This window comes from Sphaeroforma arctica, assembly GCF_001186125.1.
Source record: "Sphaeroforma arctica JP610 unplaced genomic scaffold supercont1.917, whole genome shotgun sequence".
NCBI lineage: Eukaryota > Ichthyosporea > Ichthyophonida > Sphaeroforma > Sphaeroforma arctica.
Window position 1 is genome coordinate 8,539 of NW_014039641.1, and position 17,729 is coordinate 26,267.

Consider the following 17,729-nt stretch of genomic DNA (forward strand, 5'->3'; position numbering starts at 1 on the left):
GGAACTTTCTTGACTACCCCGTGGGAACTTTTTGACTACGCCGTGAGAACTTTCCTGACTACGCCGTGGGAAATTTCTTGACTACACCGTGGGAAATTTCTTGACTACGCCGTGGGAACTTTTTGACTGCACGGTGGGAACTTTCTTGACTACGTCATGGGAACTTTCTTGACTACGCCGTGGGAACTGTGATCACATCATAAAGACACTACATGCAAAGCCATCACCATTAATAGTACTAATCAGACTATGGACATGTGTACGTGTTCGAAATCAGATTCAAGTATTGATGTGCATGCATCGAATGTTGAAAAGTACCGAATGTAGGGGGTACGAATGGGACAGCAACCAAACAGAACACGACCACTACAGAACAATCACATCATAAAAACACTACATGCAAACCTCTCAATATAGAAAACAAACATCGTGGTGTTGTATTCACATACATACATAGCTGTTAAAGCTAAACAAGCAACGCAAGGGCTAGGTAGATCACAGGGGGAGATAAATATTATAAAAATATTTAAACTCATTGGCGGGCGGACGAGTGCTCTCTGCTCACAAAGAGTACAAATTGCTTGCCGATATAGCTGCTAGTTACATAGATAATTCTGCAAATAGGAACGGTTGGACTATGACATCCTGTGATAATGGACTCGATTTAGTGTTCTTTAGGCTAGTGTACTTCTCGGGCACCACAGCCCCTGCGACACAGACTGTAAATATCATACATAGTGGCGGGTTTGTCGACCGAAATACTGGTAAGTTTCATTTGACATACCGCACCCCTTTGCCTGCTCGCCAGAAAGGAAGATCGAAGGGTGTGCAATCACAAAACATAGTAGATCATACACGCTACAACATTATAGTCGCTACATGGTCCGGCGCAAGTAAAAACACAAATAAGACAGCACAATCCAGTGCACTAGAGTTTTTAAACTGGCAATGGAAGATCATAAACTCAGGTAACTCAGTAATCGACGGTGTGCAGCCCATAGCATCTGAGAAAATTGCTGAATGGACGGAGAAGAATGATAGAATGGCACCGACTACAAAAGCGGTATCGAGCAGATGTGCGACTATGAGTTCAGTCAAACGACTGACCCTATATATCTATGCACACACCCATACTTTATGTACATATATAAGTGCACACACACATACTCGATGTATATATATTTACACATATGTCTATAGCACTCATACTATATGTATGTATATATTCATATATCTATGTACACTCACACTTAATGTATATATCTATGCACACACCCATACTTTATGTACATATATATATGCACGCACATATACTCGATATATTATATATATGTATATATAATATATATGTATATATATATATATATATATATGTGTGTGTGTATAAAGTAGTATAGTAATATTGTACTCACCTTAGAATATTGCCGAGTTTAAAGTGCAAATTTGACGCCCAGTAAGCCTGTATACTTGACTGCTGTATCTGTGAATGGATTGGATAGCACAAATAGCAGTCGTATCCATTTTAGGGAAGGAATCGGTGCTTTGAACGGTGTCTTCCCATCTGGATATTTAATTTTGTGTTGCGCACACATATCTCCTTCGACCTGGTCCTTTAAATCCCTTATGGATACTATTTCAGTCATGTGGAGTGCATCACCGTGTCGACGTTCGCTGACGCTGGCTTGATTGTGGAGACGTATCTTGGCTGCCTCTTAAAACTCCACAAATTTGCCACGACGTGCACGATTATTGTCTACAACAATCTTCGGCAGATCAAATTCATCGACACCTCCTCTATAAGCTCGATTAAGATCGTTTTATACAGCCGTCTGATTCTTGAGTTCTGTAGTATCTCCAGTGATGCACTGGTATAATACATTTATATACTCCCTACTTTGTTCTACACACGCTGGTGCCAATTTTCTCGTATTGCGTCGGAGCTCTCGACTTCTGAAAATCTCCAGCTTTTTAAAGCATGCTTTCGTTGCCAAACATGTTTTGGCTTCCGTAATGGTCACTTTCATTCTCTGGCAGTCTGAATGCCACGTATTGAGCTGGTATATTATTGCCATGATTTTTAGAATACATCATATCCACTGAAGTGCTCAAGTGCTCATAGTATCCTGGTCGGTGCTGTGGCATTATAGGTGCATATGTAGATACATCTATCGGCGTGTAAGGCTGCAAATTTTTAATTGCATCATCATTTCAATGTACGTACGCGAAATATTCTGATTCATCGGAATTGTCTTCAACTGTACCCCATTCTCCCAGCTACGAACCGGCTCCATCTATGCATGATTCTTGGTCACTTTTTCGAGTTGCTTTTGAAGGTACACCTCATACTTATTGAGCGAACGTAGTAGCGCAAGAAGATCTGATCTAACCTCCACCCAAGCCTTTCCCCTAACTGCGAGTATCCCTGTTTCGCATGTAAGTAAGGTTCCGGTATTGGATCGACACCATTCTTCTTGCTAAACTTATCCTGGTGACCATCAATATGTCAAGCCAAAATCAACACTGTCATCACTATTTTGGACACAATAATAATTCGGTACATAGGAAACTGCCATACAAAAATGTCAGATGTCAGACGTGTCTTAATAATGCTCTGTCAACAGTGCCATACCAGAACTGACACTTATATTCCTAAGGATAATATTATTTATTTCAAAAATGGCAAGTATGTATGATACAATGTGTCTTATAATAAGACTTACGTATGAACTCCTTATGCACATGTAAAAGAATACATGTTTAAGCTCTCACTAAAGAGAATAATAAACTATACTATACATGGATTCAAATGTTCTAACAGGTTATGGGCCTTTGGTAAACATCACGTCTACCATACCTTCATAGTATCTTTATTTTGCTATATTTCATACAGCCCCGCATTCAGCTACCACACAGCCACACGCATCTGCTGGTACCACACTCACGGTATCACATATAGCACACATCACGATGCCACTTTCAGTTGAAGTCCTCACTCCTCCTCTTGAGTTTGTTACACTCAACGATGCCCGTGAAATTCGCGACACTAACTGGCCTGGCTGTCCTCCCTACGGCTCTCTTAACGAAGCCAATTCTCACCGCGCAAGCATTCATTCCATGCTTCCCGAATTCAATCTTCGCTCACACGACATCCCAGTCAGCACTCTTCAAGTACTACTCCATCAGTAAATCTCTTCTGAACTCCCTTTACAAGGCTCATATATCAAAAGAACAATGATCGAGTCTTTCCCATGTAGACTACTGTTGATAATACTCCTCTTTCTCAATTCCACACCCCACCTGAAGATGTTCCTACACTTTGACAAGTTGCTACCGCTTGCTCTACCTCCACCACCCCCACACTTTCCATTTCCCCCACTGCCACTACCCCCGCCACTCCTGTTCTCCCACCTGAGTCTTTCACTTACACACTCCCACCACCTCCGACACCACCACCAACTTTGACCCCCCCCACCCCCAAACCCGCCAATTCAGGGGAGGATACCGCTGGTATCCTCAGTGCTTCAGGGGAGGATTCCCACCACATGCACAGTGATTCAGGGGAGGATAGTGATCACGTTCATAGTGATTCAGGGGAGGATGACACCGGTGTCAGTGATTTCGTCGAAAATGACGTCGACATCTGCAGCGATTTCACACAAACTCCTTCTTCTTCTGACATGACCGCCATCCACCACTCTCCCAGGCCACGCCACTCCACCGGCGCTTCCACCACACCGCCTCCTACAACCCTGGAAGATACTGTCAATACCGATCTGCAAACACATATTGTCCTCAACCCATCTACCCGCACCCTCCGCAGTCTCCTGTTGTCACTCCGTACAAACAGTGGCCCACTTAATGCGCTTACCTTACCCAACAACATGAGAATGACCCGCTAACGCGCCCGCCAGATGCACTCTTATAATACCCACGGCCAAATACCATTTCTCTCGTTTCTGGCAATGGTTCATCACCCTCCCGCCGCTCTGATGTACACTGGGCAGCCGACCTTGAACGCATTGGCCAATCAGTTTCTCCTCTGGATATTGCTCGTTATGAGTCTCTCGATCCTTCCTTGCCTCTCATCACCTCCCCAAAAGAGATGCTTCTCAAACATAAATATGCCAATATCCTCACACTTTTCAAACGTCGTCGACAATATGCCAAAGCTGACAAATGACTCCGTTGTTCCATATCACGTCTTGGCCAATCATCAGCTCGCCCCGTTCTTCTTTCCCTACCATCATCTCCCATGCGGCAACTAACTCCCATTCCACCTCACAACCCTGCCCTTTCTTCCGCAGACCAACAACTCTATGACGACACCGCTCACGAAATCTCTACCGCATGCGCTGCTATCTAATCTCACCCACTTACACCGAGCACTCCGTGGTCCCAATGCCGATCTGTGACGCGCTGCTATTGAGCGTGAATTAGCAAGTCTTGCCCAATCCGGCACACATGACTTGCTACAGCCCGATGCTGTCCCTGACAAAGCTTTTATAGTTTCTAGCAAGTGGGTATTTAAAGTAATAATGATTGAAGGTATTATTTGTTGACAAGTACAAAGCTCACTTGTGCGCCCGTGTTTTTCCCCGAACCCAATGCATCAATTGCGACGAAACATATGCCCCCACGTGCTCTCATGACACACTCCGTACTGTTCTTGCCGTCGCGGCTTCTCAAGGCTGGTTCGATGAAATGGATGTCGACACTGTTTATTTATATGATCTTGATGAACCCATCTACATGCGCCTCATTACCCACGAATTCAGCTGTAAGGAAATGGGGAGACCTCACTGGTTCCTGTTTAGTTCAAGACAACTACATATGCAAAGCTCTAACAACTTCTGCCCTTCTCGACGCCCATGTCGCCCCTACCCCTGCTACTCAAGACATCATCGGTACTAACGACGGCTCCCGCTTCGACTGTGCCTATCGTAAGCTCGTTGGTACCCTCCAATGCTTGTCCGTGCTCACACGCCCTGACATTAGTTTTCCCCTCAACAATCTTGCGCGCTACATGGCCAATCCTTCGCGCACACATTGGACCGTGGCACAACGCATCCTTCGTTATCTTAAAGGTACTAGTGATCTTGGCCTTACATAGCGTTCTCATTCAGGCCCTCCAATTCTTGACGCATACGTCGATACCAATTACAATGCATATCTTGATACTCGTCGTTCGACTACTGGTTTTCTCCTTCGCATTAATGGTGTCCCCGTATCTTGGAAATCCAAAAGACACAGTCACTACCAGTACCACTGAGACTGAATACTACGCTGCCTCCGAGGCCAGCTAACAAATCCAAGTTGTCCACAATCTTCTCAGCGAACTCGGTTTCCCACCTTCTACTCTCACACCTCTATACTGTGACAACAAGTCCGCTATTCATGACATTACTGACATCGACACCAACAAACATCTTAAGCATGTAGGAGAGACTACAGTAGAAGACGTATTTCTATATACGTTGATAACGCTTTACTTCGTCAGCCCGAGAGTAATTTGGGATTTGTTCTCAAATTAATATAAGTATAGGTGGGTCAGCCCGAGAGAACGTAAGAGTAATTTGAGACTTCTTCTCAGATTGTTCTATTTATAGGACACGGGCCACCGGCTAGCCGAGAGCCGAAGTCCGAGACTGAGTGTAGTAACAAAGAATATGATATAATTATTTCTGGAAAATATATCCGAGTGCTAAAGTGTTCTGCATAAGGTTTCTCATACTGATCATATGAGTTTTTACCCTGGCCACCCCAAGTGGTTGATATGAAAAAACCCAATAAACATCTTAACCATGTAGACATCCGCATTCACCATGTTCGTGATCTTCAAGCTCAAGGTGTTATCGATACCATGTACGTCTCTTCTTTTGACAATATCGCTGACATACTTACAAAGAATACCCCACGTCCCATTCATTCCCGTCATACCCACATAATCCTGACTACCGTGCCAAAATCACACCTGCAGTCTACGGACACAATCTTAGGGAGAACCAGCACGGTATCCGTCACGGCACTGTATCCGTCTTCTAACCTGCACATTATATCAAATTATGTCCTCAATATGTGTCAACACTTTTGGTTTTATGGGAGGTCAAGCCAAAATCAACACTGTCATCACTATTTCGGACACTATAACAATTCGGTACATAGGAAACTGTCATACGAAAATGACAGATGTCAGACGTGTCATAATAATGCTCTGTCAGCAGTGTCATACCAGAACTGACACTTGTATTCTTAGGTCTTATAATAAGATCACATTATACTTGCGTGTAAACTCCATATGCACATGTAAAAGAAATACATATATAAGCTCTCACTAGAGAGAAGGATAAACTATACTATACATGGATTCCAATGTTCTATCACAATACAGTTGAGAACATAAGCTATGTTCTTAATCGTTGGATCTCCTGGGTAGCTCTGCCGCACTAATCCAACCTCCTTTGATCGTAAATAATCAATTACTATATTTTGATACTTGTTCACGCTATAATTTTCAGTGCTATATGGAGGTAGGAAGGTACTGTTTGATTTCATCAGCACACCCAGAAAATGATCTTGTGACTTCTTTTTAGATGTCGTATCTTCTACTGATAACGGTGCCACCTCTATAGTCACACAATCAAATTCAATGCACGTTGTTTGAATTGATTCAGGAATACGTCCACTGTCATGCTCGGTGGACAAGAACGACGTAAAGCCATACGATCTGCCTGGGTGGGTTTGTTCGGAAGGAAGCCATGTTTATATCCGTATACCTCGAAGTCACTGCATACTAGATTAGCTTCCGTATTGTACATATTGAACAGGCTTTCTACGGAATCAGTCAGCTGAACCTCTTGATGGCTACCCCACGAGGTTGGTTATTTACCAACAGTCGGCCAAGTAAATAAGCCTCCATGTTCAAATCCAGTACCGCTTCCATCTTCGTAAAAAGGCTGCGATACCAAATAAACGAGTGTGTGTATGCGTGTGTGTACGAGATATCTATTATATAAGCTGATCTATCTATACTGAAGCACAGTCGCACGTACATATTCCCAAACCGAAAGTATCTCATAATATTAAAAACGGTCAAAAAGACTGCGCAATTTTGGCGGCTTTATTTTAAAAACAATCGGCCTAACCCCCCCCCCCATAAATAATACATATGACCACCCCCCCCCCTCCCCCTCCCCTCAAGTATAGACTTGAGACATTAGAGTCCTGCCTCCTGCTTAAAATTTGAAAATTTCTAGCAGAAACAAATACCTTTTTGGAACAGCCTAAGATAACGTGCTTGCACACAACCCTCTTGAGCGCCTTGTTGCCTTGACAGTAATCTATAGTGGTGTCTGGAATTGATCGCGCGTAGTCGAATCTGCCATGCAACTTACTGCACCGTATGTTGATGCGACTGTCGTTTTGGGGTAAATGTTTCTGAGCCCATGTATACAGTTCGATTTGACCAGTACTGTAGTATACCTGATTGATGTTCCGAAGGGTCTTGAGAAAATTTATGATAAATGCCAATGCACTGCCTCCGCCGATGAGAGTAATAGGTTTATCCGTGGGCAGTGTGAATCCAAATTTGAAGCCTCGCCATACCATCATACCCTCTTTCATGATCATCTCACGCATTATTCTCGTTTGAGATCGACGAACATTGTGTACTATGACTAGCATTATTTTCTTGTCCATGCGATCAAACATGGTAAAAGGATGCACACGCTCGCCTGTGGTATTTGGCAGTTGAATCTGATACTCGAAGTCGTCATCCGAGTATTTTGAATGGAATGTGCAGCTGAAGTATTGGCTTCCGATATATTCTATTTGTGTATCCTCTGCAAAAACATACTGAAACTTTACATATCCTTGCATGATCCGATCGATAACGAACAGGACAGCCACCGGTATGTTGTAGATCCAGGTGTGAGGATGACTGTGACGCCGTACTGTCTATGAAGTACATAATCGCAATAAACTGGTGCACGCGGATCACGACCCGATAGTTCTCGTCAAAGTTGTAATAGCAGTACGGGATGAGTACTCCTAGAATGATTGTCATAAGGCACAAGCGCCACATATCATCACGCTGCAACATGATCGTCCGGTTTTCTACATCTACCCCTATAAATCCTTCTGGTTTGTTTTCCGAAAATAGTCCGACAAAGTTACCGGTTCTGACTACGGCTGCGTACTGGTCGAATAAGTACGGTGTGAAGATACACCAGATATGAACCATCGTGATGACTGAAATTGTCATTCCCAGTATGATGTGTATGCGCCTCCGTTCAACCCACCATCCATGTCTATTGAATGTGTGCATAGCTACGAAGAACAACCCGTTCATGGCTACCATTGTGAAGCGTCCACTGAATCGAGCCATCCAGTGGTAGAAGTAGGCACCCCCGGGTCCCACTGGAATGCTCATTGCATCATACGAATGCATAGGAAAACCAGGGGATGTAAATCCTTGGCGAGGCAATAGGTTCAAGGTATACCTGTCGATGATAAACAGTACGCTGATTACAGTGAAAACTGTCCAAAAGACCCCCGTGTACGTAAACAGTTGCTGGGACAATATCATGACTTTAGACTTTTGGTAATCCCAGCGACTTTGTGCCGACATCCTTAACTGCAAGCTCTCATGTCTCAAACGAAGGCCCAGTACTGCCACTTCTTCCTCCGTGTGATTCACATTCAACGATTTCCAATTGTCATTCTGCACAGCAAGGGTTTTTGTGGCATCAACAGCGATCGTTGGCAACACTCAGGCTCTTTCCAGTGCAATTATCTTTTGCCAATATACGATAGTCTCTGGCTCCTTGAACAGCGCGTTCTTGTGCCCATACAACATACTCTCAACAAAGCTTTCGGCACCATTGAGAGCATCCATCATGTCGGGAGGGACTTCTAAACCTATATTCTTAGCATCCCAGTTACTCGCCACTCTTTCTCGAACACTAGCCAAAACATTGATGTGCAGAGCGGTGTCTGAACCTGCAAAATGTACCTGAACAATCGAGATGCCAATATCCACTCGGGCTTCGATCTCCTCATTTGCACTAGGAAAGCCACTGAGTCCACAAAGCAATACTCTTTAGACATGAAATGTATTTTTTTTTCGAGGAGAATTGGGTTCGACAATATAAAGTCCATGCTTTCTCTTGTGTTCTCCAGATAAATGTGGCCCACACCGCCTAGCCCGATGTTGGTCAGCCATTGAGAGACTACAGTAGTAGACGCATTTCTATATACGATAATAACGTTTTACCTCGTCAGCCCGAGAGTAATTTGGGACTTGGTCTCAAATTAATATAAGAATCGGTGGGTCAGCCCGAGAGAACGTAAGAGTAATTTGAGACTATATCTATAGGATACGGGCCAGCTAGCCGAGAACCGAGGTCCGAGACTGAGTGTAGTAACAGAGAATATGACATATATTTTTTCTAGAAAATATATCCGAGTGCTGTAGTGTTCTGCATAAGGTTTCTCATACTAATCATATGAGTTTTTACCCTGGCCAACCCAAGTGGTTGAACACTAGTACAAACACTATCAGTATATAACTGAGGGTGAGATCATAAATAGATTCATTCGAATGCACCATACTTTAAATACACTAGCACTGTACTATTAGTCCCCCACATCGCACGCTAACAGCCATTGGCGTCTCAGTTTACTTCCCAGAGCATGAACAGCTGCAAGTCTGAAGGCTTCGATTAGTACCACACACACGACACAAGGGTACATGAACTGCTTGAAGTAGTATAACGTCATTACCCTGGTTGTTGCGTATTGTAAGACCAAATTGACTGCGAGTACCAACATGACCAGCACCAGTACTTGTACGTTGTACCAGTAGTCCAAAAAGAGATATGGAAAGCAAGTCATAATCATCGTTTTTCCAAAATCTGTGCTGTTAAATCTCCAGTTGTACACCCTATTTTGTTGGGCGTGTACGTTGGCAGTGTAACTGGGTATAACCCCGATTATAATCATCACTGTATGACGCAATAGACCTGGCCAATATTTCGGTCGGAGATTATGTTGAACGTATCCGTCGTAGACTCTGCGCACACGCAGTACCACCGCGGACACTACCCCAAAATAGAACATTTGCGATATAGTGGCTATCGTGGAATAGCACGTGGGGCCGGTAATCACGGCATTACTGCAATAGTAGAAGCCCTGGTAACTTAGGAGATTAGCCAGTACACTCAATCCAGAGCATAATAACATATGACAAATGAACCATGGTGTTCTGGGAGCCACTTCCCATTGCCCACTGTAGGCGAAGACGAACGCGCATACAGAGAGCGTAATCAAAAGTGAAAGTGAGAGGTATGCCGTGTCTGCTATATATACAACATTGGACGCGACTAAGGTGTCGCCATTAGTCGTCGAGCCAATTACGATCGGTAGAAAAATCAGTATTACCGCTATATCGGCGAGAAGACACAGCACCCATACTCGGGTCTTCTTTTTATGTGCCCGTGGTACACCATACCCACTTGTAGATTGGACCACATCCGGTATTGCCACACCCGGTATGTCTATTAAAAAATGCGAAGGTACACTTGATACACTCTGACCGCTTGGGAGATTGAGGAATTCCTCAAATGAATGCAGCTCATCTCCTTCCGCATCTAAAACATTTCATGTTGGAACCACCAACATATCTGTGCCGCTTTTTGTATCTTGACTGCATCCTACATCTTTGTCACTCATTTGTTCGATCGGCCGTTGGCGTGTGGCCGTCGACTTGATAACTTGTACCTCGTCCGTCATGTTTTACTAGGAATACATTGTTAAAATGAACTATTCTACTTCGCCAGAGCTGCTATTATATATAATTATATAATATTCAGTTCAGCACTTCAGCCTTCTAATTGTTTTGTTTTGTTTTATTTTGCTGTACGCGCTCGGGTTGGACTGTTGACACAAATATAACAAATTGACAATCTATTTTTAATATGAAAAGAACGGTATAGAATATAAAAACATTTAATTTGAATATTCACAGATGTAAAGCCTACGAGGTTCGGACACACGAAAGAGGGAAAAGGGAAGCAAGCTAAGTTTATTTAACTTGTGTTGATTGCAAACTTCACACTAGTAAAGTGAAGTCTGCAATCAACGGACCAACAGTATTTATACAGTTCCTGGCGCATTTACATCGTTGTGGTTGGCGCTTAGATATTTGGCGCGCAGACCGCCAAGTGGTCTCTCCGACGGTTTTACTTTCGTGTGATGATTTATAGCCCTCGGGTTTTACAACCCCCCATGCGTTCTACGCAGTAGCAACGTATTTGCACGTGGGGCATAAGTAGCCCGAACAGGATTGGTAGCAGTCAAGGTTCATGTTAAGTAGCCATATACTTGTCACGCCAGTCAAGTAGCTGGGTAGCTCGGTATTCCGAACTCGTAGCCAACCGGTATGCAAAATCTGCACCCGACTCGACGCGTCCAAATTGGTGATCACTCAAGTTGTCTCGTAGAAATCTAAGATCATCAGCTGTAAAAGCAGTGTCACTTATAGTATGTGTCTTAGTCTTAGCTAAGCCAAAATAATTCTTTAAGAAGACATTTGATTTATATGCGAACAAGATAGCCGAAGAGTAATTTCTGCCTGTTCGAGTTCAGAAGCATCTTTAAAAGGGCTAGTGTAAAATAGCCAACCAGTAAAGACAGAATTCCCAGGAGTACCGCGCACCGCCGGAGTGGGTATACCCACAGGTTCTGTATAAGCCTTCAGCTTTGATCGGTGGAATCGGTAGACCTTATCCGTTGCAATATCCTCGACTATATGCATCACTGGGGCATCCAATTTCTTCACTATAACAGGGCTACCCCAAAGCGTTCTAGCTTAGAACAGGTTCTGTTTTAGTTTATACATAACTTTGCGTCCTACCACGATCATCGGGGCATCATATCGATGCTTGTTTGCTTGTGTGGCTTGAGAGACCTAGGCCATACGGTTTCTCTCCCATACTTCCAAGTCCCTCTGGGTTGGAGGCGAAATCAGCTCAATCGGCTGCGCATCATCAGGTAGATCCTTGTTTAAGATAGTCTCCAAGTGCTTACGAGCACTGTGATGGTATTGCCGGTTCGTAACCAGGGTAAATGGTGAGACATGGGTAACTGTGTGAACACTTGAGTTGTAGTCTCTAGCAAATTTCCATGCATGTAGATCCCAAATTTTCTCACATCCACTTCATACACAATGCCGTTATGGCGATGGTCATCAGTTGCACCAGTTACCAAATGTCTCTGCCATAAAAGAGCCATCCCTATCAGCCACATATTCGTGTGTTGCCACCCATTGCTCAGGTTGATGTTTAAGGATGTTCAATGTATCATCTGCTGTCTTTGCACCAAAGAATTTCCCCCGTGTAGACTCCCATTACTGGGCCCGATAAAGCACCTTCAATGAAACAACCAGGGCAAGCTATTATCAAACGCAAGAGAAATGTTTCATCAAACGTCCAATTCAATTCCTCCTGTAGGGCTCGTCGTAAGCGCCTCGGGCGGAGGTGACCTCAGTCGTGGTGTGTAGCCCATATACATTCCAGGACAGTTTCTGGTTGAAATATTCGTCCGTGGACCGTGTATTGTTTCTTAGATAATAGAGTTATCACTTCGTCCAAACCCATGGTCTGGGAAGACGGAGGGGGCACCGCCGGAATAACTGTTGTCACCATTCGTGTTGTTGTAAGCGGTGCATCGCCAGTTGGTGTATTAGATACAGTGTATGGTCTCACAGAGTCGGATGGCGGCAGTGTATACCCCAAAGGTGCCGGTAGTGGCAACATGTCCTTGGCACAGGTTGGCGGCAAGGGAGATAAACACGAGGGTTCGACTGGTGGAACCCGAGGTGTTTGATAGTTTAACAGTGGGTATCCATCTGGTTCGGTAATAGTCGGTGGAACATAAGGGACTAATGCCCTTGAGGACACATGGAAATTGACTAAATTTCCTTGTGTTGTGGTCGTTTTCGTCGAGTCGAGTGCCTTAATAGAATTAAGTCCATTTATGGTAGGTTGGTTTCCTTCCTGTGGCACAGTAGTGTCTATTAATTGGCCATCATCATCTAGGTTGTGTTTCGAAGCTGGCGCCAAGGGCACAGACAACAAGGAGTTCTTTGAACTTTGAGTTTGTGGGTTATATGTTGAAGTCGTAGACATAGAAGGTTCGTGCGGCATAACAGTAGGGGAAGGTTTGGACCAGCGCCATTGGCGCGTTTCTATGGTGCGGGCTGCTATCGTGTTGAGCTCCTAAAACCACACACCAACGGTGGTCGAGTTCCCCTTTGGGCTAATGGCTTTACTGCCGAACGTCCTAAACACCGAACTAAATTAGAGTTACGTGCCGATCTGCTACGCAAGAAAGCCCGCCAGGCTGAGAAGGATTTGCAGGAGGCACGAAAGGCCCTGCTGAAGCCAAGAAGTAGAAGGCTGAAAACTGAGAAACCTGATCCTAACACGGACCAACTTACTCTTGAAGAAGAGTCCAAAGAGGACCACGAAGAAGAGCGTTGAAATCCTCAAAGAATCGTGATGATCAGACATCTGATCACCAACACACTGATGATGAAGAAAAGTACATCAATTCGATGTCTGACAACGATGATGGAGTCGTCCCGGCTCGCCCTGAGGGCCACTTCCGCTTCTCTACCAGTCGCCAGAAGTGGGTTTATCGTACCCAAGGAGATGTCTACAATTCTCGTGGCGAAGTCATCAATTGGGAAGATGGCTTTTAGTGGGATAGATCCCTCCACGCCTGGGCCCCACAGCAGCTTTATCATCGGGACCGTAACACAAAAGCATGGTGCCGAACTCCTCCGCTGCTCCCACAAGTTAATGACTTTGTTACCGACCAAATGCTTCTTCAAGAAGGGTACTAAGGGTGACAAACGGTCCATCCACTCTTGCTATTGCTTATGGCCAACGATCCCTTCTACATGGATCGCCTTAACCATGTCCTACGACATGATCCACCATTATTGAGGACTACTTGGGCATTACGAAGTGTGCCTTTTATCACCTGCACACGTATGCGGGTTTCCAGATTGCGTGTGCTGTCCTTGAAGAATCTTACGCACGGAAGTACCCGAACCACCACGCCACAAAAGAAAACGACAACAATCGCGACCACAATGGCCGAAATGGGAACCGTAACTACAACAATAACCGCCCTCTCCGCCGAGATCGCGAACGGGATCGTGAACGTGATCGCAACTATGACAGACGTGACCGCCGATCGGATAACCATGAAAAATCTCGTGATCGACAGGCTCGTGACAAACCTGCCACACGCAATGGTGGACGTCAGAGCATGAGCCTTTCTCAGACCGTTATCCCAGCTATTACTGAGGAACGTGACCGTTCCAGTTCTCGTGGCCGACGCCATTCGCGCTCTCGCACCCCCCCCACAAATATCGCTACACCGGGCAAAGGCCCAAATGGTGAAGATGTATGTTACAACAGCTTGCAGCCTGGCCACTTAATCGCCAACTGCCCCAATGACCGCTTTGCCGGCATCCTTCAGGTTGACGATTGAAGATCTGACGGGCCGATAGTGGAGGCCTACTTTTCGTCCACCCCAGCCTTATGCTATGCTGATGATGGTGCTATGCCGAATCTTGTTAATAAACAGTTCGCAATAGATGGGTGTTTGGCCGTTGAGGATATCGATCCCGTGTTCATGAATACATTCGGTGGTTGTACTTTAGCACCACCGACACAACAGTGCAAAACTACTGTTTTGATGCAAGTCTATGACTCAAAGAACTACAAAACTTACTTCGAAACGAAAGAAGATCTCTTCCATTTATGTGAAAATGAAATTCCTATGAACTGTGACTTTCTTTTGAGTTTCTGTGCCCAGCACACTAACCTATTAATTACTCATTGGGATTGTTCAACGTCGCCTCCTACTTTTGGATTTAAGGTCCAGGAAAATCCACACGAGAATAAATCCTAAACTTATTCTCCGACCAAGAAATTTATCCAGAACCCTTACATGGGTGTCCTCATACCTGCAGCCCAAGACGCAGCGGCAATTATGTAATTCCATCGTAGGTCTGCTGACAAACCAGAAGGCCTTGAACAATATAATTGGGATGGCGTTCACCGAGTTGCTAAGATTATTCACAAAACTCCGGAGCAAGTCCAAGAACTCAAGGATGCATATAACGATATACGTTATGATGAGAATAACCACAACCATATCTGGGGACTAGAGGTGCATATAAATGGCATGTAGTTTCAACCAACTTAAATACGACAAACAGTATGGGAATACCTGACATGGATGACTTCGACTGGTGATGTATTCCGCCCTATATACGGTGTCTTCGGTGTTAAGATGATGACTTTTGAACTCCAGGCAGCTGTTGACAAGATCTTTGCTTCCTTAAGGGAGGCCCTCAAGCATTTCGTTGACGACGGGGCAATGTCCCATTGGGGACGAGATGCAATAAATCGACAATGGCATGATCTGTTGCGCTACGCACGCATCGCCAAGACTGCAGGAGTACGCTTGCGACCCTCAAAATGCCATCTGATGTTACTCCGTGACTCTATCAAACAATATTATGGTCGTGATACAATCCACAACTATACCACGATCTCGGAAGATCACTTAAAGGCCATTGTATCAATGCCTCCGCCCCAAAATAAGGAGGAAGTCCACAAGGTTTGTGCCACTTTGAACTGGTGGTCACAATACATACCAAATCTTGCAACTATGCTGGCCCCCTTAACTGACTTGACTTCTAAGAATGTCAACTTCGTCTATACTGCTGCATGTCATGCAGCATACACCCTAGTCCAAGACTCTATCCAAGGCTGCAACATGCGGGTAACCCCCTATCCAAGTCATTACTTGCACATGATCTGTGATGCCTCGAATATAGGGATTGGAACAGGTATGTTCGTCCGTATACCACGTAAGGGTGAAGCCCCGGCACCTTTCCCTGTCGGTTGGGTGCAACCCTTGAGCTCAAAGAGAATGAATACGGCTGAAGCAGCCCTATAGGGAAACCTGATACAACAAAATCAATCTGTGAATATTTTTGCTTAGTCCTCATCCACTAATACCAATGGCCAATCTAATCCTGTGAAGACTACACCCCTTGTTAGAAAGCGCCCGGCAACGCCTACGGTCGCTATTGACTTGTCGCTTCTTAAACACAAACGGATCCGTCGTACGCAGCAGGAGAAACTATCAGAAAGAGAATATCTCTATTTGTACCGAGCACATCAACTCTCATGTGCAATAAACATGGTCAAAGACCCAACCCAAGTTATCGACCCTCGTATAGATGGTTCTGTATTAATGGTGTAGACCGGCTCTACCCTTTTGCGTATCGTAGCACAAAGCTTAATACGCCTGATTTGGAGACTATGGCTATAGCCTATGGTGTAGACAAAGATGAGATGACCATCACGGCCAACTACAATCCATTAACTATATGGACGGACCACGAGAATTGCCTCATGTTCTTCCACCCTAATATGACTTTTGCACCATCAGTCCGGGGAGGCCGCCTTCAGCGTTTGACAGAGAAAGTGAAGCGCCACGCCATTGACATTCGCCAAAGTGAAGCGCCACGCCATTGACATTCGCCATATCCCAGGAGAATGGAACTATGTCGCGGATATGTTTTCACGTTGTCCGGCAAAGTTAGACCCCATCATGCGGTTTACACACCAGCACATATCTTGGGCACCTGCCCCGGAAAGTGAAGTCTGCAACCAACGGACCAACAGTAATTATACAGTTCCTGGCGCAGTTACATCGTTGTGGTTGGCTCTTAGATATTTGGCACGCAAACCGCCAAGTGGTCTCCTCGACGGTTTTACTTTCGTGTGATGGTTTATAGCCCGAGGTAAAAAAAAAGCATATTCAGTTTAAATAAATAAATAAAAATAAAATAAAATATAAATCGAGTATGTAGTGCGCACATAGTTACTCTTGGACATTCTGTTAGAAAAGGAGTTACTTCATTTGAAGAAATAGCTAGTATGCGGAATTAAGCACAAATGTGTGAGATAATACCACGTGAGTTTCACAATAAGCTTATAATCCAAAGGAGGTTATAAGCAATATGATAACGGTGATTCACAATTCAAAGACTATATGAATTGGTATCTATACATATGTATTTTAAGAAATATAATATTCAGAACCGTAGTCAGATATCAAGGACTCAAAGTATGTGCTACGGGAACGACATATTAGATGTTAGGATTGACTTAATAAAAGACAAATATAATGTAGATGTGACGAGTGTGTTATGCACAGCTTGGCATTGGTCAAGCTAGATAGAGAACTTACCTTAAAAGGCAGAACAACACACAGGCTCGCTGAAGTACAAGTTGATGAAATGTACTAGTAAATAATATGTGACCCAGGGCAGAAGTGATGTTCTAATTAGGAGGGGTTGGCTATGTTCAAGAATGAAGTAGGGTGAAGTGAATACCGTAAGAGGTATTTCGAGCAGCTCACAGCACAAGTGCTGAGAGGAAGCAGTGAGACGGTGATGCTGGGATGTTAACATAGGAAAGTATGGTTAATATATTTACAGGTTGTTGAAGGTTGTAATTTGGTATAAATAGTATACCCAGGTAGTTCATCATATCAACTATTCGAGGTCAACAACTTGTGTAGTAAACTGTGACAATAAACAAGGTTTCTTCCACCGAAAGGTGGTTTTCCTTAACAAA

The 17,729-nt window shown here is 44.3% G+C and overlaps 5 protein-coding genes across 5 annotated transcripts; 4 read left to right on the forward strand and 1 right to left on the reverse strand.

Annotated features, from left to right (window-relative positions):
* Window positions 1–496: 496 nt before the first annotated feature.
* Window positions 497–1,084, forward strand: SARC_09249 (hypothetical protein; the record flags this gene model as incomplete). Its single annotated transcript, XM_014296740.1, has 1 exon — window positions 497–1,084. A coding segment is annotated over exon 1 (447 nt), but the record flags the coding sequence as incomplete, so codon positions are not given.
* Window positions 1,085–3,022: 1,938 nt separating this feature from the next.
* SARC_09250 (hypothetical protein) lies at window positions 3,023–3,899 on the forward strand (the record flags this gene model as incomplete). The annotated part of the gene is made up of 2 exons (XM_014296741.1): window positions 3,023–3,182; window positions 3,493–3,899. The coding sequence occupies 2 exons, from the start codon at window positions 3,023–3,025 to the stop codon at window positions 3,897–3,899; spliced, it is 567 nt and encodes a 188-aa protein (XP_014152216.1).
* A 941-nt stretch (window positions 3,900–4,840) lies between these two features.
* On the reverse strand, window positions 4,841–5,119 carry SARC_09251 (hypothetical protein; the record flags this gene model as incomplete). The annotated part of the gene is made up of 1 exon (XM_014296742.1): window positions 4,841–5,119. The coding sequence occupies one exon, from the start codon at window positions 5,117–5,119 to the stop codon at window positions 4,841–4,843; it is 279 nt and encodes a 92-aa protein (XP_014152217.1).
* Window positions 5,120–12,651: 7,532 nt separating this feature from the next.
* On the forward strand, window positions 12,652–13,538 carry SARC_09252 (hypothetical protein; the record flags this gene model as incomplete). Its single annotated transcript, XM_014296743.1, has 2 exons — window positions 12,652–12,874; window positions 13,360–13,538. 2 exons carry the CDS (start codon window positions 12,652–12,654, stop codon window positions 13,536–13,538), a joined length of 402 nt encoding a protein of 133 aa, XP_014152218.1.
* An 87-nt stretch (window positions 13,539–13,625) lies between these two features.
* Window positions 13,626–14,559, forward strand: SARC_09253 (hypothetical protein; the record flags this gene model as incomplete). Its single annotated transcript, XM_014296744.1, has 2 exons — window positions 13,626–13,905; window positions 14,090–14,559. 2 exons carry the CDS (start codon window positions 13,626–13,628, stop codon window positions 14,557–14,559), a joined length of 750 nt encoding a protein of 249 aa, XP_014152219.1.
* Between the last annotated feature and the right edge of the window lie 3,170 nt (window positions 14,560–17,729).